Here is a 22,599-nt window from a genome sequence, read left to right on the forward strand (position 1 = left end):
CGCCAAGTGCCTACATATCAGACACGTGTCCTTGAGCTTTAGCCATTCGTCTATACAGTTAGAATGAAAATAGTGATTACATTCTGGCACAGTCCTTGGTGTTCATGGGATAGGAGTCGATGGTGAGCTTGTCCAGTCGATTGAAATCTGACACATGATGGCACTGCTGGATGAGAGCTTGGTCACTATTTTTTTTCTTGCATAAATTGAGAGGCAAACGAGAAGAAAAAGTCTCTGACAAACTTAGCTACATAATTCGTTTTCATGTTCAATATTGTTAACAACTAAAAAATATCCATCACCAAATCTATTTAGCTACATGTAATTCTTAACAAATCTTATACTAACAGAGCATGTACCCTTTCTCACATACCGAAAAGAATTTCTGCAAATTAATTTTAACAGAGTATATATATACTATTCTCCGCCAGATCTTTAAGTTCAAGTATTCGACGAAGTAGATGAGGGTATAGGAGTTGCAGACTCCTGCAAGTTCCTACAAACCGGACAAGTGGCATTGAGTTGGAGCCATTCATCTATGCAATCTGAATGAAAATAGTGATTGCATTCTGGTATTGTCCTCAGTGTGTCGTTTGGCTTGTATTCAGACAAACATATTGCACAAGTTGAATCGCTAGGCTTAGGCAATCGCTTGCTCTCGCCCAATACTGTGATCGGATACGACTCAATGGTGAGCTTGTCTAGTCCCATTACAGACACAGGAAGCTGTTGTGCTATTGTTGTCGTGGGGATATCTGGCACATGATTTTGCTGTTGGATTTGAGCATGGTCATTGACTTTTTTTCTTGCGTAAATTGCCAGACAAATGAGAAGAAAGAGTGCAGGCAATCCTGCGCCAATTGATATTCCATACATCGCAGCTGTAGAAAGACCTACAAAACGAGATCCGCACATACTAAGAACTCATGATATATCATACTCTCGCATAAAAAGCTTGATGATAAATTGTGCTTAATAAGTACTTCTCATATCTTTGGTATATGCGTCTGTGCCCCGTGAACCAATATTAACAACTACTTTAGAGGTCGTTTGGAAACATGCATTTCATTTGAAATGATGGATTTCAAATGACAGAATTTGAGCTTTCATTTCAAATTTTCAGATTTATACTAATATTTGAACGTGTGGATTTCAAATGAAATCCAAATCCAAATTCCCAAACAGGTTATTTGATCAAATCCAGAATTTCAAATGAAATCCAGATTCCCAAACAGGCCACTAAAGGATTTTGATTGATAGAGATTTTGGTGCACGCAGGAAGTCATCATTATTAATGACTTGTTAGTGTCTGTCCATGGGCGCACACACTAGAAAATCCATTAGTATATTTATGCAGACGAGGATATAGTAGATTCGGGTCTTACCACTTTTAGAAGATACAGAGCAGCCAATTTCCAGCGTTTCTACCTTCTTGTACCCGCAAGTCTTATTTTGAAGCTCACAATTCCGGCAAAATGGTACACTCCATCGTACCCCCACCGGAATATTTCTGGTAGAAAGAATATTCGTGCAAGATGGTGGCAGCAAGCCATTATAATCTTTGTTAGCAACCACAATAGCTGTACCATTCACATCAGTAACACACTCCACCACCTCAAATGATGCAAAACCCGGATAAAACCAGGTCGATGAACAATTAAAAAAAGTATATTGCTCGAAAGCATACTCAAAAGGCTTGCCGAACGAATTAAAAGTGTCAATTCTAGGAAGTGGACAAAACTTTGGCTTAAATTTCATAGTCTGCGATGTATAATTAATAGCACTTACTGCATAGTCTCCGCCAAATAATAGATTCCGATAAATTTCACTTTGGTTGCTGCAAGAAAGATCAAAACCTGGATAACCACACTCTCTCGGTTGTTGATCAAGCCGAAAAGGAAACCTCACCTGTGGTGCTATAGGACTGCATGAACTAGGCTCGCACGTATCTAAACATATTACGGTATGTGTAATCGACAAGATGATGAAGAGGCTGAGTGAGAATATACAGGGAATCTGCATTTTCAGGGTGTGAACTTTGATCCAAATGTTAGCTTAGCTTGGTTTCATATATGCTAGCAGTATTAACTTTTAACTTGAGTGCTAGGTAGTTTACGATACATTTGTGTGCATAGAGACAACAGATTCTGGGATAAATTACTTTAACAATGAATTGAAAATTCCGCGAATGCTTAAGTTTTGTCAGCACTCGAAAGCTCTTCAGACACTACTTTATTAATTAGCTGGAACCAGGCATTGTATCCCTGTGCATTCTGTGTTGCAGACTTACAGTAAGATTCATCGTTTGTAACATGAAATTTATGACATAATCTGATGATCTAAATTTTCTAACTTGCTGGTCTTTAAAGGAAAGATGTCAATGGTTGTCATTAGTTAATAATAATGTTTACAAGTAGGGAAAAAACAGGGGAAGTACATTTGCTGCAAAGCAGGGGAAGTAACAGTGAAAGATTATTATGATTTTTGTGACATTTTTAAACATATGATTTTGATTACTCGTAAGTACTGAGTTTCGTGAAGTAATAAGGATATGTATCCTACATTTTCATCGTACAATGTACAGAGGGCAGAAACCAGGTCAAAGGTTTCTGCAAACATGATTAACAAACTATTGTCTAACTAGAAAATAGCGAAGTAGATGAGGAAGATGAGGACAGAGGCGGAGCAGCTCTATCAAGTGATCCCTCCGGGAAGTTCCTACATATCGGACAAGTGGCATTGAGCTTGAGCCATTCATCTATACAATTAGAATGAAAATAGTGATTACATTCTGGTACAGTCCTCAGTGTGTCATTTGGCTGGTACTCGGACAAACATATTGCACATGTCGAGTCACTAGGCTTAGGCAATCGCTTGCTCTCTCCCAGCACTGTCATGGGATAGGAGTCGATGGTGAGCTTGTCCAGTCCCATTGCAAACCTGGGAGGCTGTAGGGCTATTGTTGTCGGAAAATCTGACACATGATGCCGCTGCTGGATGAGAGCACGGTCGTTGATTTTCTTTCTTGCATAGATTGAGAGACAAACGAGAAGAAAAAGTCCTGGCAATCCTGCACCGATTGTTATTCCATACTTGGCACCAGCTGAAAGACCTGCATATGGAAATTTATACATACTAAGAACTCATGATTTAATTTGCAGCATAACAAGTTCTATTTTCTGTGATTAAAGAATTCCATGACCAAATCTATCAAGTAACATGTAGTTTTTCACATACTGAAAAGAAGTCCTGGTAATATATGATATATAAAATTTATTGAAGAACACAACTGATTTGATTGAACAAATTAGGACTTACCACCCTTAGAAGTTACAGAGCAACCAACTTCCAGGGTCTCCACATTCTTGTACCCACAAGTCCCATTGTCACGCTCGCAGCGCCCACAAAAAGGGGCATTCCACCGAAACCCCACTGGAATATCCGTCGCCAATAGAATATTTGTGCAGTTTTCTGGCAAGCCTCCGTCTTTAAACCCATTAAAAAATCTTCCAGGAAACGCAACAACTGTACCATTCACGTTACCAACACAATCCTTATCTACCACGTCAACTGATGAAGAACCCGGAAAATACCAGGTTGATGAACAATTAATAAAAAAATATTCATCTAATAAACCAAAATCAAACGGAGAGCCAAAAGGACTAAAAGTGTCAAGTCTAGGGGGAGGACAGAATTTGGGCTTAAATAATATGGTTTGTGATGTATAATTAATATCAGTGACTACAAGATTTCCAGTAAATGGTATGTTTAGGAGAAGTTGACTTTGGTTGTTGCAAGAAAGATCGAAACCTGGATAACCACACTGTCTGGGCTGTCTACCTAGACGAAAAGGGAACCGGACTGTTGGTCCTGTAGGACTGCATGAAGTAAGCTCACATGTTTCTACACATAGTACTCTGTGTGTGATGGAGAAGATGATAGAAAGGAAGAGGGAGAATAAAGTGAGGATTTCCATTGTTTTTGTTGTTTTCTTGGAACCAAACTTAAGCTTAGCTTTGAGTATATTCAAAGGTCTATTAACATGTGTATTAGGTATTTTGTGATCCACACAGATTCTGCCATTCTGGGATAAATTAATATAAAATTATACTGAACTTTCAGAATTAGTCTAGACTCGAACAATATGTATATAAAATTTTCTAGATTAGCTGGGATCGGAAGCAAACAGTGTCATAGACTTACAGTAAGATTCATGCGTGGAAATTGGGTTATTATAATGCCAGGACATTGTCAAATGAAAAATACGATCGTCTAAAACTTCTAACTTGTTTTCTTACTTTAGTTAAGATGTCCTTGTCATGAATACTGACAGTGCACGAAAGAGAGGCGAAGGCGATGGTGGTAGAACAATTCAAACTTTCAGGTTATATTATTATTACGGAGACTTGGTCAGCAATATATTGATGTCACAGTCACTGGAACTATTGGATTCAGTTAAAAATTTTATAACTCCTGTACACATATCAACCATGTACAACTTTCAAAGGTTCCCGCAGAAAAGTTCAGTACATTATCTTACCTAATTAGAGAATAGAGACGTAGGCGAAGATGATGAGGACATAGGATCAGCTGCTGTTCTACCAGATGATCCCTCCGGGAAGTTTCTACATACAGGACAACTGGCATTGAGTTTGAGCCATTCATCTATACAATTAGAATGAAAATAGTGATTACATTCTGGCACAGTCCTTAGTTTGTCATTTGGCTGGTATTCGGACAAACATATTGCGCATGTTGAATCACTAGGCTTAGGCAGTCGCTTGCTTTCCCCCAACACTGTCATTGGATATGAGTTGATGGTGGCTTTGTCAAGTCCCATAACATATCTAGGAGGCGTTAGTGATATTCTTGTTGTTGGGAGGTTTTGTACACTATGTCGCAGCTGGATGTGAGCACGCTCTTTCATCTTTCTCCTTGCAAACCTTGCAAGACAAACGAGAAGAAAAATTCCAGGCAATCCTACCCCGACTACTATTCCATACTTAGCAGCTGTTGAAAGACCTGCAAATGGAGATCCAAACATGGTAAGAACCATAACAAACTTTGAAATGGGGGTAGTGAAAGTCTTTGCATTTAAGTCGGAGATTATGGAGACTTAATAATTAATTGGGTATGAGATGATTACTATATTTATTTAGAGATTCAGAGTTCAAATCCTAAAATTTTTTAACTACTTTCAAATTTATGTATACAGACCCAATCACCAAAATCCTAAAAATTTTTGAAACTACTCTCCAACTTATGTATATATACTGACAAAAATCCTGAAGTTCTGCTGAAATTTTTGGAACTACACTCATGAACCTTAACAAACAAGTCCCTTCTCTTCAAGTTGGAAACCAGCTTTTGATCAAGAAAACACATCAAAATCGCTTCACAAGAAAAAATTATGTACGAACTGTTAAGCACTAACAAATGATTATAGTTTTCACATCAAACATTGCTTGCCACAATTAGCTATAATATAGAGTTGCAGAAGCTTAGTCTAATCAATTACCAGTCTGCATCTAATCAGCAACCTCCAAGACTTTCTCTTTGTTGCCTATTCACTTCAATTTCATGTCATATGTAAAGGTCATAACGTTTCGCCCTTTAGTCTTTAGCCGACGTATAAGAAATTCAGGCATATTAAACCCGATCACCCTATCAATTAGGCTTTATAGTAAACTACAATAGGAAGGGAGAACTGTGACGGAATTATAACAAAAAAAAAAGGGTTATCAATTTATCATCATAACTTACTCTTGGCAGAAGAATTGGGCGCAGCCCACACAAACCCCACCAAAGTACTAATCTTGAAATTGATAAATTGGCAGGAATCCCCCAAACCCTGATTCATAAACTCGTCGAAAAATCTCCTGGGAATCGCCGCAACAGTCTTATTCCCATCCTCACCGGGAAAACACTTGACAACCTCAACGCCCGGAAAAAACCAGGCAGATGATGAGCAGTTGAAAAAGTAGTATTCTTCACGTAAACCCATAATGAACGGAGAGTCCAGAGGATTAAAAGCACCAATTCTATTAGGTGGACAAAACTCGGGCTTGATGTAAATAGTCTGTTCCATGTAATCAATATCAGTCACTTGAAAATCTCCTGCGAGATTGAGATTTATCATGAGCTCAGACTGGTTGCTGCATGAAAGATCGAAACCCGGAAATCCGCAGTGTCTCGGTTGATTGCTGAGCCGGAAAGGGAACCGGACTGTGGGCCCCAGAGGGCTGCATGAAGTAGAGTTGCATGTTTCTGCACATAGTACTGTGTGTGTGATGGAGAAGATGATGAAAAGGGTCGGTGGAAATAGAGTTTTGATCATCGCCATTAGTTTGGGTGGAACCGACTTTGAGTTTTGGTTAGGTTTTATGAGCTAGTGGTGTTAATACTTTCTAGTCAACTCGGAGGCCATTAAACGTATGTGGTGGGTACTTTCCCACAAAGTATTTGTATCGACTATATTTTCATTTGGCCTAGAAAAATCGAAAAATTAAGAGGGATGTATTAGATTGGGATTTTAAAGCATTTTTTTGCATTCATGAAATCCGAGGGTATTTGATTGTGATTGTTTGAAATCCATTAAAATCTTGGGGTATTCAATTGAGATTTTAAATTATGCTACAAAATCTGGTGGTATTCAATTGAGATTTTAAATTATGCTTTAAAATCCGATGGTATTCAATTGAGATTGTTTAAAATCCATTAAAATCTGATGGTATTCAAATGCTGATGGATTTTTTTTCATTTCATAAAATGATAGATTTTGTGGCATTCTTCCGTGTATTTTAAGTTTTCTGAAATCCTACCAAATTCAATGGGATTTTGAAACATTGTACCTAAATCCTATCAACTCCGCGACATTTCATCAAGAATCCGCACAAAATCAAAATCTCATACAATTCATTAAAATCCATAGACTAAAAACAATGCATTAAAATCCCAATCGAATACACCCCCGTAATACTCTCTTTGTTTCCTTTCAATTTTTGGGTTTTCACATAAATACTCAAGTCCAAAATTATTTTTGTAAAAATATTACATATTTTTTAAATATTTTACAAAAAATACCAAATTTTTGAAATATTTGCAAAAATACTGTATGCAACACGGCAACCACACTTGCAACCAAATGAAACTATATTGCAATCCCTGCGGAGCCAATTAACTCAAGTTGCATCTAGTTGCAGATCGTATTTTTGCAAATATTTTCTAAAAAGTTAGTATTTTTGTAATTTTTTTCAAAATATAGTAAAATCACAAAAAGACTTAAAAAAAATTAGTATTTTTGACAAATTCCCTTCAATTTTTATATTTTTTATATTATTTTAAAATACATACAAATATAGTTTCATAATTTTTAAAAAATATTTCTTTCTTGTGTAAAGTTTTGATATTAAATTTTTATTTGAAAAAATAAAAGTTCAAAATAATTTATCAATCTATATCTATTTTTATTTAACAAATCTAAATATATTAGAAAATATATTAATTGGATTCTAATGATCTATAGCCTCAACGATTTCATATTTTTATAAATCTTTCCCACATTTTTTTTAAACTTGAATTGTTGCTTATAAATTTAAAAGATTCTGCATCAATTATATTCAAATCCAACACCGAGCGAAAAGAAAAACTATTATAATTTTATTTTATTTTCATAAATTATTATTAGCCCGTTAGAAACCAAACTAAATACTATAAAATGATGTCAATGCATGATTTAGGCTATGCTCCCAAGTTTTTTAAGAAAGAAATCAAGTGAATGCACGTACAAGTAAATGTGCTTTCATTTTCATCCCATTTTTTAAGTGAAACTTTTGAAGTGAAATTATATTATATTTGCATCCATTTTCACTTGTTTTCCTCTTTTTAAAAAACTCAGGAGCACAAACGAAAGTAAAAATTACATAACTTTACTTAATTTTCACTTACTTTTCTTCCTAATTATAACTCGGGAGCAGGGCGTTATAAACGGCATTTCCTTCTTTCTCTGATGAATTCTCCGTTACTGCGTTTTAATTTTGCGTGTTAAATTTGACACTTAGCAACTATTTCACCACTACATTGTCAAATTAAACATAGTATTATTTCGCTTCCTATCATTTGGTGTTTTAATTTTTTCCTCGGGCAGGACCTGGTATGGACTATAAACTCTTAGAGCATCTTCAAGGGCAATATGTATAATGGTTGGCTATATTGATTGGCTATATGAATTATGTAAATTTTTTGCTAAGGGGACATGTATATGCTCCAACGGGATTATCTATAATTTTGCTTGTGTAAAATTATACCTAAGGGCTCACTTGGTTCGACAAATATAGCCAACCAAACATGGTTGGCTATATTTTTTTGCTAAGGAGTGGAGGGTTGGAGTTGTATAATTTTTAGATAATCTCTATAAGTGCCATCTAGATGCCACCTAGATGCCACATATGCAATTTTAGCTAAGGATTTTTGGGGTTGGAGATGCTCTTAACTAAGAGCATCTCCAGCAGCATCTTAGCCCATTCCCTAAATATAATATAAAATATTGGATCCTAGTGACTTAAGATAATAATAGCTATTCTCACTTCCAACAATATTCCTTATATTCATTCCTTATATACTATTTTATTATTAAAAGTTACCATTATTGCAATAGGTGAAGAGAGAGAACATGTTTGTATTCAAAATTTATAAAAATAAGATTTAGGAGAGGAGAGAGGTTACCTAAAGATAAGGCATGGCCAGTGGATCTTAGTGATTTAGGGAATCACTAAGATACTGTTGGAGTGGATTATTTTCCCATATTCCTCATATTTTGGTTTAAGACTCCAAATAGGGAAGCTGCTGGAGTTGCTCTAATAGACATACTCACATCTATAATTATATAAGCGAAGCAACTTTGTACCTATATTAGAAAGCCAAGATCACTTGACATGCCCAAAAAGCCTAGTACTTGTGAACGGGTGCTGGCAATCTATGGTGAACGGGTGTCGGGTAATTATCATTGTTTTCTGGTGATAATGTTATATGATCTAGCGTTTTTTAGTCTTAAATGTAATTTTATGTAAGTTTCACACTAAAAAGTCATATGGTGATATGTTTTGTAGAAATTTTCAGACCTAAATACAACACTATGCAGTATTTTCTTCTAAAGTTCAAAATACTGGATTATATGTAATGATAATAAGTGATATTTCGGATCATTTCTCTCAATTATGTGGATATTACTCGTGATCAGGAGGCAGACTTAGGATTTAGTCAATGTAGAAAATAACATTGTATATTTTATACATTATGATATTTTTGTCTGCTTCCGGACTTGGCAAATTAACCATCGATTCATATTGAAGATAACATTGTATAATTAATGTAAATGAACATCTTTTTAGCAAATATGGTTTTCTGAACTACTTTTATACTTAAAGTATTCTATAACTAATATCTGAAGCAACAAAAGTAACATGATTGAATATATGTAGACAAACAAAGTTAAAGCAGGACTGGAAACCGAGCATATCGAAAGGCTTTCTTGGATCACTGATAATAGTGTACTATGTCTTACATGGGACTTGATATAGCACAAAACAAATACAGAACATGCATAAAAAGACAGTACTAGTACTCAATTATGTAACTCATATTCATGTTACTGCTGTTTCAGAGTTCATTATATTAGTCATATGATTCTTACATATAAGTGTTGATGCAGATACGTAACAAAAAGGCCCGCCACTACATTCGAAACTTAAGAATTAGCAAGTACTTGGTAGGTATTTAGAAAGAAGAATGTATTGTATGAACACAATGCTAATCACAAAAGCGTTCATAGCATTCATCAATACAATGCTAATCACATAATCTTGTAATAAAAGTCTATAAAACATGAAACAACACCCCTCTAAATTGAAGACATTATCAAAATAGGAACATTTATAGAAAAAAATTAGATAGAAAATAGAGCTAATCACCTGCAATTCAAAACGAACCTCAATCATCCCAAGATTTCATTCTTTTTCCTTGTTTTCTTCTCAGACCCTGCTCCTCCATAGAGATGAGCCTCGAAACATCATTAACATACTTCCTCTCTGTCGAGAAATAGCCATTTAAAACATTAAATATCACACAAATGTCCCAAATAAAATTTATATTATATTTCAAAAGTAAGAAAATATTCCAGCATCATGTAAGTTAATTTGTTTCATTTAGGAACAAACGCTATATTTGATGAGTTTTGTGTTAGTTCAAATCTTTCTTTCGTCTTGTAAACTGTAAAAAAGGGTCCTTATCCATCGATTAAAAACTCTGATTACCAATTAGATAACTAAAAATATATCAACTTTTTTCTCTTCCACCATTAACCTAAAGCCTGAAGCTCTTTTTATTCTTGAAGTAGCCATCTTCATCATCTGAAGGGCTTCCATCGATTTTCACCGGTGGAAATCCCCAAACTCTTTTGTTTGTTTTATTTCTTTTGTTTCTTTCAATAATCTTCCTCTTCGAAGAAGGATTTATCTCCTTTGATTTGTTTTTCTAGATCTACATCATCGGAGCTTTCAATTTACTTTTTTATTCGATTCAAGCGGAGCTTATCAGATACGAGAGTTCATCGTTCATCTCGTGGTTTCGACTGTCAGATCTAATTAAGTTTTTTATTTTCATTTTTTTTTCAGTTTCCTTTTATTTCGATTTTTGACTTGTATATTCGGGTTGCTTTCTCTCCTTGGTGAGAGCTTTGTTTCTCGCTTCTTCATTGTAAGCAGGGTCTTGATTTGGTGATAAAAGTTTGTATGGAATCGCAGTTCTAGTCGATAACTCAAACTATAGCTCTATCCAAACTAACAAGTTTGAACGTAAAGTTTTCAAAACTAACCAGCCTACGTTCAACTTTTCAAAACTAACCAACCTAATTATACACAACTCGGGTGACCCCAGTGTAAGAAAGACTCCCTACCCAGGGACGACCTTCCTTGTTTAAAAGCAGTAAGGGGTCGCCCCTCGCTCAGGCGACCTGTGTTAGATAAGAAGCTTCCGCATTTACTCTTACCACACAGCTGTCACCAATACACACTTCATTATATGATTTCTCCACAAACTCAATCAACCGGTATAGTACATCCATGCACCGAAATACATATAATGTAATGTAATAAATTACGTATATGTGGTAATATGGTATATAGAAAAAGGAAAAAATAAATAAATAACGTAAAAAAGATATAAAGTAATGCAATAATATTAGTGATAATCGAAAATAATATAATTTGAAATCTAAACTAAAAAATTAGTATAATGCGAAACTAAAAATATAATAAATGAAAAAAATGTAGAAACTAAAAAAAATTAGTATAAAAAAATATAATAATTCGAAACTAAAAATATAATAGATATAATAATTGAAAAAAATATTAGTATAATTCGAAAATAAAAATATAATAGATATAATAATTGGAAAAAATATAATAATTGAAGAAAAATATTAGTATAATTCGAAACTAAAAATATTAGTATAATTCGAAACTAAAAATATTAGTAAAAAAATAAAGTAATGCAATAATATGACTATAATTCGAAACTATAAATATAATAATTGAAAAAAAAAATTAATAACAGTTTATATTCGTATGGAAAAAAAATATATTTGGAACTAATAAAAAAGATATTATTCGAAAAATAATGTAATGAGTTATTATATTAGTACGAAACAAATAAATATATAATGTAAAAGTATTTTGATAAATTGCGTAAAATTTCGAATTAATAAATATTTAATTTTGGATATTACATTTGAAATCACAAATTTAGAATTATCCGAATTATATTATTATATTTTATAATATTATATTATATTTTCTTGAAAAATAAGTAAAAGTATTTTGCTTTTAGATCTTAATTAACTAATTAATAAAATAATTCATCTAATAAGTTAAAACACAAAATGATAACTTAAATAAAAAAAATGATAAAAAAATTATATTAAACACACAAAATATTTAATAAAATAATATTTATATTTAATTATAAACTATATGTTTTTTTTTAAAGTAATTATAAACTACATGTTATTATTTATTCATGCATCAATGTCGAACTCCCTTGTGACCTCTGAAAGGCATATGTTTAGCCTATTTGTAATTAAAGAGGTACCAACTCAACTCTGATAAGAAAGAAAGGTAAATAGCAAGTATTGTTGAAGAAATCCGTACGAAGAACGTCAAGTGAATTATTGAAATTATATGTCTGAAGAATTTCAGGATGCTGTTGCACACCACTGAAAGAAGTTCATTAATATGTTCAAGCCTCAGTGTACAAATAATTTTCTGTAGCATGTCCAGAAGTCCAGAAGGTATAAAGTTTTAATACTTTATTTATTCAGAAGATTCCATACTACTGTTACTTATGAAGAAGATCTACGAAGACATAGACTCGACGAACAAGCCTCGTTTCAAATGTTTATTTGATAAAGAATATTTAATTCAGCTAGATACAGATGAACCAGACAGTACATTTGTGTGTCAGCTACTCAGATTAAGTGTTCTGCATCAACTACAAGTGGCTGTTCGATCAAGACAAAGATCTACAAAGTTTAATCAAGCCTGAAGTCTCTGCTGATGAAGATATACAATTTTATAAGTATTTACTTAATTATCTCACTAATCAAAATAATTAAATTAGTTGTATAATTTATTTATTAAATTGATTCACCTTCGAATTAATTTAATTTATGAATTTATATAATTAATATAATTAAGTGGGTAATTATCTAATATTTATTTAATTATTAAAACTATTTTTATGCATCATATAGCTCGGTATGACATTATATAATAATGTCATACCGTGCCCTGCTAAATGACATTCTCAGGAATGACTTGAAAAAGTCATATTAAGGCTGTTTGAGTGATTATATCATTCGGTATGACTTTCTCTTGATAAGTCATACCGTTTGCTTTCAACAGACTTCATCTGGTATGACATTAAAATGTCATACCGTGTCTCTGTTCCAGGCTTTCTTGATTGTGTGTATGTCTTGAGTGATTATGACTTAGAAAAGTCATACCAAGTGGTCTGTATGGCTTTTGTTTTATATGTCATACCGAATGACCTTGATGGCCAAGTCTGATTAAGTCATACTGAGTTTTTCAGTATGGCTTTCTCATAAAAAGTCATTCCTTCCCTTTGTTTAGCATGACTTTGTGTTTTAATGTCATTCCTTCTTAGTGTTTGGCATGGCTTTGCTTTATTATGTCATTCCTAAGCTAGAAAGTCATTCCTTTCAATGTCATACCTAGATCCAAGTGATTTGCCTATAAATATGGCTTCACTTCTTCATTTGTAAGTGTTCAAGCATTGTAAAAGCTTTCAAGTTGTTTGTAACTTGCAATTGTTATATCCACAATTTTCTGTACTTTGATCACTCGGTTGTTTTAATCACTAAACTAGAATACATCCTGTCAAATTTATTCTACGAACTTTAGTGGACATTAAAACGAACCTTATTAATTATATAACGACTTAAAACATTGTTATATTAATTAATTAAAATCTGATTAACAAGTTTAATTCAAATCAGATTATTCCGCCGCGATTTTTAGTGACGATTGTATTCAACCCCCCCCCCCCTTCTACAATCGTTTCAGGACCTAACAATTGGCATCAGAGCGGTTGATACCATTTTTTCGTATCAGATCCTATACACACTCTATAACGTCCAAATATTTTTTATTCGAATTAATTTTATTCCAAAAATTAATTCTGATTTAAAATATTTTTCTTTCAAAAATCCAAATCTCATCCAAACACTATTCACTTCAAATCCTTACACATGAGTACACAGAAAATCAGTAGCATCAAAATCCCACCGTTCAGCAAGGAACACTTTAGCCTATGGAAGAGGCACATGTTATTATTCCTCCGCACAGCCAACAGAAAATATATCGGGATATTAAACAAAGGTGTTTCTATTCCGATGAAAGTCATATTAGCACACGAAGAAGAAGGTGTGTTAATACTTCATCAGACCATTCCGAAAGAACTTCATGAGTACACAGATGAAGAGGGTGAACAGATGAACTTAGATGACGCTCTTCAACTGATTCTGGTAGAATCTCTAGATCCAGTAATGTACAATGCTGTTGTTAATTGTACAAACGCCAAGCAAATCTAGGATACGTTAGAGATCATCAATGAAGGCTCAGATGAAGTTAGAGAAAACAAGAAAGAGATACTGATGGCTCAGTATGAACAGTTTGGTTCCAATCCCGGAGAAGGGATTTCAGAAGTGTTTATCAGACTTAATAATCTGATTAATAATCTAAATTTAAATGGGAAATACTACGACAAGAAAGAGGTCAACATGAAATTTCTCTTAACACTTTTTGAACATCTGGAACACAGAATCACTGCCATCAGGGAAAGCAGAGATCTGAATGAGATATCTCTGGAGAGACTCTACGGAATTTTGAAAATTTATGAACTAGAGCAAGTTCAAAGTAAACAGAGAATGGCTGGGGTAAAACACTGAACCATTCGAGAGCTCTAGTTGTTGAGTCACCTGTACCGGAAGAGAAGAAGGATGTTGTTGTCCCTTCTAAAACCACTCAGGAATTTGTTGTACCTGAGATGGGTCAGACTGCCTCTTCCAGTGGTGACGAAGAGTTCATTACAATGGAAGAGCTAGAACAGTTAGAAGATCAATCTCTATCATTGTTTGCCAAGAAGTTTGGAAACATGAGATTCAGAAAGAACCCCTCCTACAAGTACAAACCTACTGTCAACAGGTTTCAAAAAGGGGGTTATTCATCTTCTACGAGCAAAGGAGGATACAAGATTGGGATGGTGGATAGAAGCAAGTTCAAGTGCTTCAACTGTGGTGAACCTGGACACTTTGCAACTGAATGCAAACAGCCCAAGGTTCAAGGAAAGAGAAAAGATTCGTACGATGAGCTGAAGCAGAAGTATGATGCACTTGTGAGAAAGCATCAGGGTACTTCTGGAAATCAAAGCTTCAAGAGCAAATCATATCTGGCAGAAGGGAAAAGCTGGGATGATACAGATAGTGATGAAGAAGAGCAGATTGGGAATGTTGCTCTTATGGTTAATGCTGGATCATCTTCACCTCCTCCTGCTGGAAGCTTTCAGGTAGATCCTACATGCCTTAAACTTTTTATGCAATTAGGACTCGAAAGAGATGATGCTATTAAAAAGTTGAAAGCTGCCAATCTTAAAATTGATACACTAGTCTTAGATATTCATGCTTATAAAATGAATGAGATGAACGTATTAAAACCTAAAATAGAACAACTGACTATGGATTTAGGATTACAATGTGCTAAAGTCAGAGTTCTAGAGAAAGGTGAGATTGCTTTAAGACTTCAGCTAGACGAAGAGAAAGTGAAATGTAAAGCCTTTAAAGATGCCTCCACTATAGTCAAAGAACTTAATGATAAACAAGAGATCAAGAGAACTGTTGGAATAGGTTTTGACTATAACAAATCTGTAGGTAAGGCTAGTAACATTACTCCCTTTAAGAAGAGTGCTGAGGAGAGAGGAATTCCTTTTGTTTTGAAAGATTCCCCTCAACCCCTGTTCAAATCCTCAGAAGTTGAACCTCTGTTAGAAACTCCTGTTGTCATTAAATATGAACTTAAACAGGAAGACCTTAAAATGAAAGAGAGTAATGAGAAGAGAGATGAGATCCTGACATCACTGAAACCAATCAAAGTGAAAGGCAATGTTAGGTTGCCTAAAGCTGGTTTAGGTGTCAACTCTGAGAAAACTAAATTCAACAAGTCTAATAATTTTGTGAAAAGTAAGAACAAGAACAATAGATGTCATTCTACTGAGAACTTTAAATCTGTTAACAAGGTTAGAGTGGAATCTATTGATGTTCCTACTGCGGTGACTGATATTCCTGTTGTTCCTGTTTTTGATGCATGTCATAAATGTTGTGGTGTTGATAATTGCATGACTTGTGCTTTCAATATGATGTCTGCTTATTTTAAAAATTTGCATGCTAAAAATGAAAACACATCACCTAGGCAACACACAAACAATAAGCATGCTAGATCAAAGACTGCTAGTCCTCCTCGTGTTAGGAAGGAGACTTATGTTCCAAAGCCTAAAACCAAGGTTTATAAGGCCGTTATTAAGGAAGTAAGTTCAGTCAAATCAGAACCAAATATCAGTCCAAGAGGCTCTGTTGTATTACCTGATAGAAATCAATTCTTTCAGTTTGCTGGACCCAATCAAGTGTGGGTCCCAAAGAAGGTTTAATCAAGTTGTCTTTTGCAGGGTGCCAGTGGAATTGTACGAGTTACTTGGGTGCTTGACAGTGGAGCGTCAATGCACATGACTGGCAACAGATCCCTGCTGGAAGACATAAGAGAAGGAGCTGGCCCAACAGTCAGTTTTGCTGATAATAGCAAAGGTCGTACTGTGGGATATGGCAAGTACAAAATTGGGAGGATCATCATAGAAGATATTGCAATAGTTGAAGGACTTCAACATAATCTCCTGAGTGTCAGTCAATTTTGTGACAAAGGATATTATGTTCATTTTGAAAAGGAGATATGTATCATTAAACATATCAAGGATAAGCGTCCTTCACTATGTGGCATAAGGAAAGGCAATATATTCGTAGATGATTTGTCTTCAGGACCAGGAAACGAAGTTCACTGTTTCTACGCCAAAGTGTCTGCTGAAGATAGTTGGTTATGGCATAAGAAGCTCTCACACCTCAACTTCAAAACCATGAACTCTCTAGTAAAGAGAGATCTAGTGAGAGGTTTGCCTTCCCTGGAATTCTCAACTGATGATCTCTGTGAAGCTTGTCAGAAAGGAAAAGCGAAGAGAGCATCTCACAAAGGCAAGACCATGAATACCATTACAAATCCACTTCACTTACTGCATATGGATTTGTTTGGCCCCGTGAATGTTGCATCTATTGATGGAGGAAGATATGCCTTAGTCATTGTGGATGACTTCTCGAAATTTACTTGGGTTTACTTCCTAGCTTCTAAGGATGAAACCTCGATGACAGTGATTGATCATATTAAGTCAGTTGAATTGGATCAAGGTGTGCCAGTGAAAGCTGTAAGGTCAGATAATAGCACGGACTTCAAGAATCAAACTCTAATCAACTTTTACTCTGAAAAGGGAATTAGAAGGCAGTATTCAGCACCAAGGACTCCTCAGCAGAATGGAGTCGTCGAAAGAAAGAATCGTACATTGATTGAAGCTGCAAGGACTATGATTGCTGAATCAAAGCTTCCATTGTACTTTTGGGCTGAAGCTGTGTCTACTGCCTGCTATACCCAGAATAGAACTTTGATCAACAAGGATCATATGAAAACTCCATTTCATCTGTATAAAAACAAGAAACCATATGTCAAACATCTTCATGTCTTTGGAGCCAAGTGTTGTGTTCTCAAGGATGGTGAAGAGAACTTGAACAAGTTTGAGCCAAAGGCATCTGAAGCAATTTTTGTTGGTTATACAAATAATGCTTATAGAGTTTTTGTAATTGATACTCTGTCAATGAAAGTTAGTGTCAATGTAACATTTGATGACACTAAACTACCAAGTTTACAATCTGCTGATCCATCTGAATCTTTGAAGTTTGACAACTATCCAGATTCTGATTCAGATGATGATGTTCCACCTGAGGTTGCAACAGGTGATGACAACAATGATAATGATCCAGGCAATGGTGGAGGAAATGGCAATAATGCTGGAGATTCTACTGATGCTAGTGATGGATCATCAAGTCATCCTGGCAACAGCTCAGGGGGAGCTAGTGGATCAACTAGTCATACACATCAGCTTAATGATAATGCTGCTGAATCATCAAGGACACAACTTCCAAGGGAAAGGATTTGGAGCAGAGATCATCCCTTTGATATGATTATTGGTGATCCTGATGTTGGTGTAAAGACTAGAAGTGCTACGACAAACGAATGTTTATTTTCTGGATTTCTATCTCAACTAGAACCAAAGAAAATAGATGAAGCACTTGCTGATCCTGATTGGGTTCTTGCCATGCAAGAAGAACTCAATCAATTTGAGAGACAAGAAGTCTGGGCCCTGGTTCCAAGACCAAAACGAAAATCTACAATTGGAGCTAGATGGGTCTTCCGTAACAAGTTAGATGGTGATGGAATTGTTGTGAGAAACAAAGCCATACTGGTTGCAAAAGGTTATTCTCAGGAAGAAGGAATTGATTATGATGAAACCTATGCTCCAATTGCTCGTCTTGAAGCCATCAGAATATTCCTTGCATTTGCTACACACTCCAACTTCAAAGTTTATCAGATGGATGTGACAAGTGCATTTCTGAATGGAAAGCTGGAAGAAGAAGTATATCTGGAACAACCCCCTGGCTTTGAAAATCCAGAATTTGCTGATTTTGTGTACTTCCTATTCAAAGCTGTCTATGGACTCAAGCAGTCACCAAGGACATGGTATGACACCCTCTCTGAATTTTTAATTGAAAATAAATTTACTAGAGGTGTCATAGACAAAACTCTCTTTTACAAATTGCATGATAATGATATGATATTTGTTCAAATATATGTTGATGATATTATATTTGGTTCTACTAACGATAACTTGTGCAAGAGATTTGCTAAGTTAATGCAGAGTAATTATGAAATGAGTATGATGGGTGAGCTATCCTACTTTCTTGGTCTTCAAGTAAGCCAAAAGGAAGATGGAATCTTTATTTGCCAGTCTAAGTATGTCAGAGATCTTCTAAGAAAGTACAATCTAGAAGACTGTTCACCGGCAAAGACACCCATGGCCACTGCCACTAAGCTTGACCAGGATAAATCTGGTAAGAAAGTCTATATCTCAAGCTATCGAGGTATGATTGGCTCTTTACTCTATCTAACTGCTAGTAGACCAGATATTATGTTTGCAACATGTTTATGTGCTAGGTTTCAGGCTGATCCTAAAGAATCACATCTTATAGCCGTCAAAAGAATCTTTAGATATCTTAAGGGTACACCTGGTTTAGGTATTTGGTACCCTAAGAATACTAATTTTGACTTAACCGGCTATACAGATTCTGATTATGCTGGTTGCAGGATTGATCGAAAGAGTACGTCTGGAAGCTGTCAATTTCTAGGACATCGGTTGGTTTCCTGGTACAGCAAGAAGCAACACTCAGTGTCCACTTCTACTGCTGAAGCTGAGTACATAGCTGCTGGAAGTTGCTGTGCTCAGATTCTCTGGATCAGGAATCAATTAAATGATTATGGTATTTCGGTCGACAAAATTCCAATATTTTGTGACAACACCAGTGCCATAGCCATTTCAAACAATCCAGTGCAACACTCCAGGACCAAGCACATAGATATCAGGTATCATTTCATTCGAGAACATGTCATGAATGGTACTGTGGTGTTACATTTCGTACCCACAGCTGATCAAATTGCAGACATCTTCACTAAACCACTTGATGAATCCACTTTCTCTAAGTTGGTTTGTGAGCTAGGGATGTTAAATATGCCATGATTCTCTTTGTATATATTTTATATGTATTTTATATATTATTATATATTTTTGTGAATTTTCTGTGTAATTATATCTATTTTATTAGATTTTATATAATTATTTGTAAATTATCTGATAATTTTATGTGTAATTATGCATGTTCATATATTTCTCTTTAATTTTCTAAGTGCTTCATACTCCCCTGTAATATTCTCCATGCATTTAGATAATTATATGTATTTATTTTGTATTTTTCAAAATTAATTAAGCATAAATATTTGTTTTTAAGTTAATTCATTTTAATGAATTAAAGTTAAAATCATAAGTATTCATATTTAATTAAAGTTGAATTTTACAAAATATATGTGTAATATATTATATATTATGTGTATTAGATTTTTGGATTAAATGTGCAAAAGGTTTTATTGTTTTTAATTAATCGAAAATCATAATATTCTATTTTATTTTATTAAAATTCTGTTTTAATAGCTCGGTATGACTTTTCCAAAGAAAGTCATACCGGCTGTGGCTTACCATACACACTTCTTTGAACCGGCATGACATTTTGAAAATGTCATACCGCGTCTGTATGCCCCCTTTGTATTCATCGGTATGACATTCCAGGAATGTCATACCGAACGCTCGAGAATGCCTGTATGAAGAGCACGGTATGACATTTCCGTAGAATGTCATACCGACCCCCTACATCTCCTATGACTTTCATTTCATAAGTCATACCTGCTACACTTCATCTTCTTCATCACAGATATAAACACACACGAACTGACTTTGCCTTGCTCGAATCTTTTTCAAGTTTTTGCGATAAAACTTGCTGGTTACTTTAATTCAAGTGTAAAAACTTGCTGGCTACTCATTTCTTTCACGAAATCGTCACGAATTGCTGCCGAATTTTTGTTTGAGTTCGAACCGAGTTTCACTGAGTTCGCCGAGTTAGACCGATTCGCACCGATTTTGAACGAGTCTTGACTGAGTTTACGACTATTTGGCTGTTGATTATCCATATCTGGTGATTTGTGGTGGTGTTGATTCAAAAGATTTGAAACCCCTTATTCTTGATTTCGAATTTAGGGTTTCCATAGCTTAAATTGGGTATTTTTGAGTTAAGTGGAGATTAAGGCCGTGTTTAGAACTGTGATTAAGCCATTTTCCGATTAATTAAGTTTTAATTCGATTTTACACATTTAAATCGAATTATTAATTAATTAATTAATTGATATTTAATTATTAATTGAAATTTGTGAGAAATTTGAAAATTATTATTTTTTTTGAAAAATTCTCACTTAATTCAATTTTTTAATTTTAAAAATGGCCGGTCGCTTTGTTATTGAGGAGACTAATCTGAATGGATTCTTCGACCCGGAAGCAAGTCTGGCACGTTTTAGACCGTGGGTCCGTTTTCTGAATAGCCAGTCGCTCGTCAGCACTGCTATTACAACTCATGCAGAACTCCAGATACAGCCAATTCAGGACTTCTACTCGATAGCCCTGAATACTACTTTGTTGGATAATTATCGGGTTTCTGGAGATATACATGGAGGACGTACCATTCATATCAACTCTGACGATGTGAATAGGATACTGGGATTCCCGAAGGAGAATTTTGCTGAACTCCCTACTGAAGATGAGATCACCCAATTCTTTCAGACGATATTATATCAGGGTGAGATAAACTTGCCTAGGATGTTGAAAGGCAATCTGAAGCCCGAGTGGGACCTTTTCTTCGACACTTTGGCTAGATTGTTTGCTCCTACCACTCGCAAGAACTTCAATGTAATAACTTCCTTGCTTCAGAAGATTGGATTCTGCATTGCTTTTAATCGTCCGATCAACTTTGGTAAGCTTATACTTCAATCCATTCTTACAAAGTTGGGACCACTGAGAAACAGATCTGTTGAGCAGAATGCCAAAGTCTCTTGCTTTTATCCAAGGTTTATCATGCTGTTTCTGAATGATAAGTTGACTGACGCTGAGAAGGAACATTACTCCAACTCTCCTGTGGCACCAGTTCCTCGTGCCTGTTCCAAGTTGATGACTCAGTTGGACAATAAGAACAAATTTGCATCTGTCCCACTAATTACCACTCCTCACATGCTACAGATGTTCAACACTCCACTACAGCCGTATCAACTTCAAGTGGCACCTCAACCTCAACCTCAACAACAGCAACAGCAACAGCAACCACAAGAACCTCAACCACTGCAGATTCAACAACCTGCACAACACCATCAACAACCACTTCTACAACAACAACAACAGCAGCATTCACCTCAACAATCTCAAGAAGCACAATCTTCACACCATTCATCCAACCAATCATCATATCACTCCCATATCCATCAACAACAACAATCTATCCCTTCATTTGAAGATCAAATCTTGGACTATGATCTCTTCGAGAATCCAAACACAATCCCAAATCATACCTCAAACACAATCTACCTCACAACCCCTTCCCTATGACTCTCCTATCAACCAGGAGCTGCAGTCCTTCCGTCAGGACCTACAGGTAGCTCAGGTACTTTCTAACTTATCATCTAATTTTAATGTTGATACGTCAGATTATGGTTGTGATCTTGTTTGTGACCTTGATTTTGTTTTCCAGCCTACCAGCAATGAACCTGACAACACACAGGTTCATAACCTAGCTGATGTTTCACTTCAACAAACTCTCGTTTCTCCAAACGAATCAACCAACACTTCAATGCAACTTGTTCGTAAAGTTGCAAGGAAACGGAGTACGAGTAGTTTAATGAGTCAACCCACAGCTCTGTCTCCCTCAAAGAAGCAAAGGGTGGAAGCCTTGGAGACACCTGTAGCCTCATCTTTGCCTTCCCAACAAGGCTCAGATTTTGAAATGGCAGATAAACAGTCTCTGGACCCATTCTCTCTACAGGATGAGGCCATTGAAATTGACCGTCCGGCCGCGGTAACTTGTACAGAGTCAAGCACTGCGCTAGCACTCACGCTAGTGCAAGCCCAAACAGATACACAGGTTACTATGTTTACTGAGTGCACAGATTTTCAAAATCAATGTATTATATATGAAAACTTTGCTGATCACACTTTCTTTTCTGATCAGGCGGAACT

The 22,599-nt window shown here is 35.4% G+C and overlaps 3 protein-coding genes across 3 annotated transcripts; all 3 read right to left on the reverse strand.

Annotated features, from left to right (window-relative positions):
- Positions 1 to 292: 292 nt before the first annotated feature.
- On the reverse strand, positions 293 to 2,086 carry LOC108192433 (RING-H2 finger protein ATL20). Its single transcript, XM_017372840.2, has 2 exons — positions 1,386 to 2,086; positions 293 to 893 (listed from the first exon to the last, which is right to left on the reverse strand). Exons 1-2 carry the CDS (start codon positions 2,020 to 2,022, stop codon positions 442 to 444), a joined length of 1,089 nt encoding a protein of 362 aa, XP_017228329.1. The 5' UTR covers positions 2,023 to 2,086; the 3' UTR covers positions 293 to 441.
- A 406-nt stretch (positions 2,087 to 2,492) lies between these two features.
- On the reverse strand, positions 2,493 to 4,304 carry LOC135146691 (RING-H2 finger protein ATL20-like). The gene is made up of 2 exons (XM_064086516.1): positions 3,319 to 4,304; positions 2,493 to 3,112 (listed from the first exon to the last, which is right to left on the reverse strand). Exons 1-2 carry the CDS (start codon positions 3,974 to 3,976, stop codon positions 2,637 to 2,639), a joined length of 1,134 nt encoding a protein of 377 aa, XP_063942586.1. The 5' UTR covers positions 3,977 to 4,304; the 3' UTR covers positions 2,493 to 2,636.
- A 146-nt stretch (positions 4,305 to 4,450) lies between these two features.
- LOC108192558 (RING-H2 finger protein ATL22) lies at positions 4,451 to 6,438 on the reverse strand. The gene is made up of 2 exons (XM_017372835.2): positions 5,764 to 6,438; positions 4,451 to 5,022 (listed from the first exon to the last, which is right to left on the reverse strand). Exons 1-2 carry the CDS (start codon positions 6,341 to 6,343, stop codon positions 4,541 to 4,543), a joined length of 1,062 nt encoding a protein of 353 aa, XP_017228324.1. The 5' UTR covers positions 6,344 to 6,438; the 3' UTR covers positions 4,451 to 4,540.
- Between the last annotated feature and the right edge of the window lie 16,161 nt (positions 6,439 to 22,599).

This window comes from Daucus carota, chromosome 2 (genome assembly GCF_001625215.2).
Source record: "Daucus carota subsp. sativus chromosome 2, DH1 v3.0, whole genome shotgun sequence".
NCBI lineage: Eukaryota > Viridiplantae > Streptophyta > Magnoliopsida > Apiales > Apiaceae > Daucus > Daucus carota.

Bases quoted from the DNA above. Each gene is read 5' to 3' on its own strand.
- LOC108192433 (XM_017372840.2), bottom strand. From the start codon at position 2,022: ATGCAGATTCCCTGTATATTCTCACTCAGCCTCTTCATCATCTTGTCG. The intron at 894-1,385 runs GTAAGACCCGAA...CTCGTTTTGTAG, and splicing joins CTCTGTATCTTCTAAAAGTG to GTCTTTCTACAGCTGCGATG.
- LOC135146691 (XM_064086516.1), bottom strand. From the start codon at position 3,976: ATGGAAATCCTCACTTTATTCTCCCTCTTCCTTTCTATCATCTTCTCC. The intron at 3,113-3,318 runs GTAAGTCCTAAT...TTCCATATGCAG, and splicing joins CTCTGTAACTTCTAAGGGTG to GTCTTTCAGCTGGTGCCAAG.
- LOC108192558 (XM_017372835.2), bottom strand. From the start codon at position 6,343: ATGGCGATGATCAAAACTCTATTTCCACCGACCCTTTTCATCATCTTC. The intron at 5,023-5,763 runs GTAAGTTATGAT...CTCCATTTGCAG, and splicing joins GCCCAATTCTTCTGCCAAGA to GTCTTTCAACAGCTGCTAAG.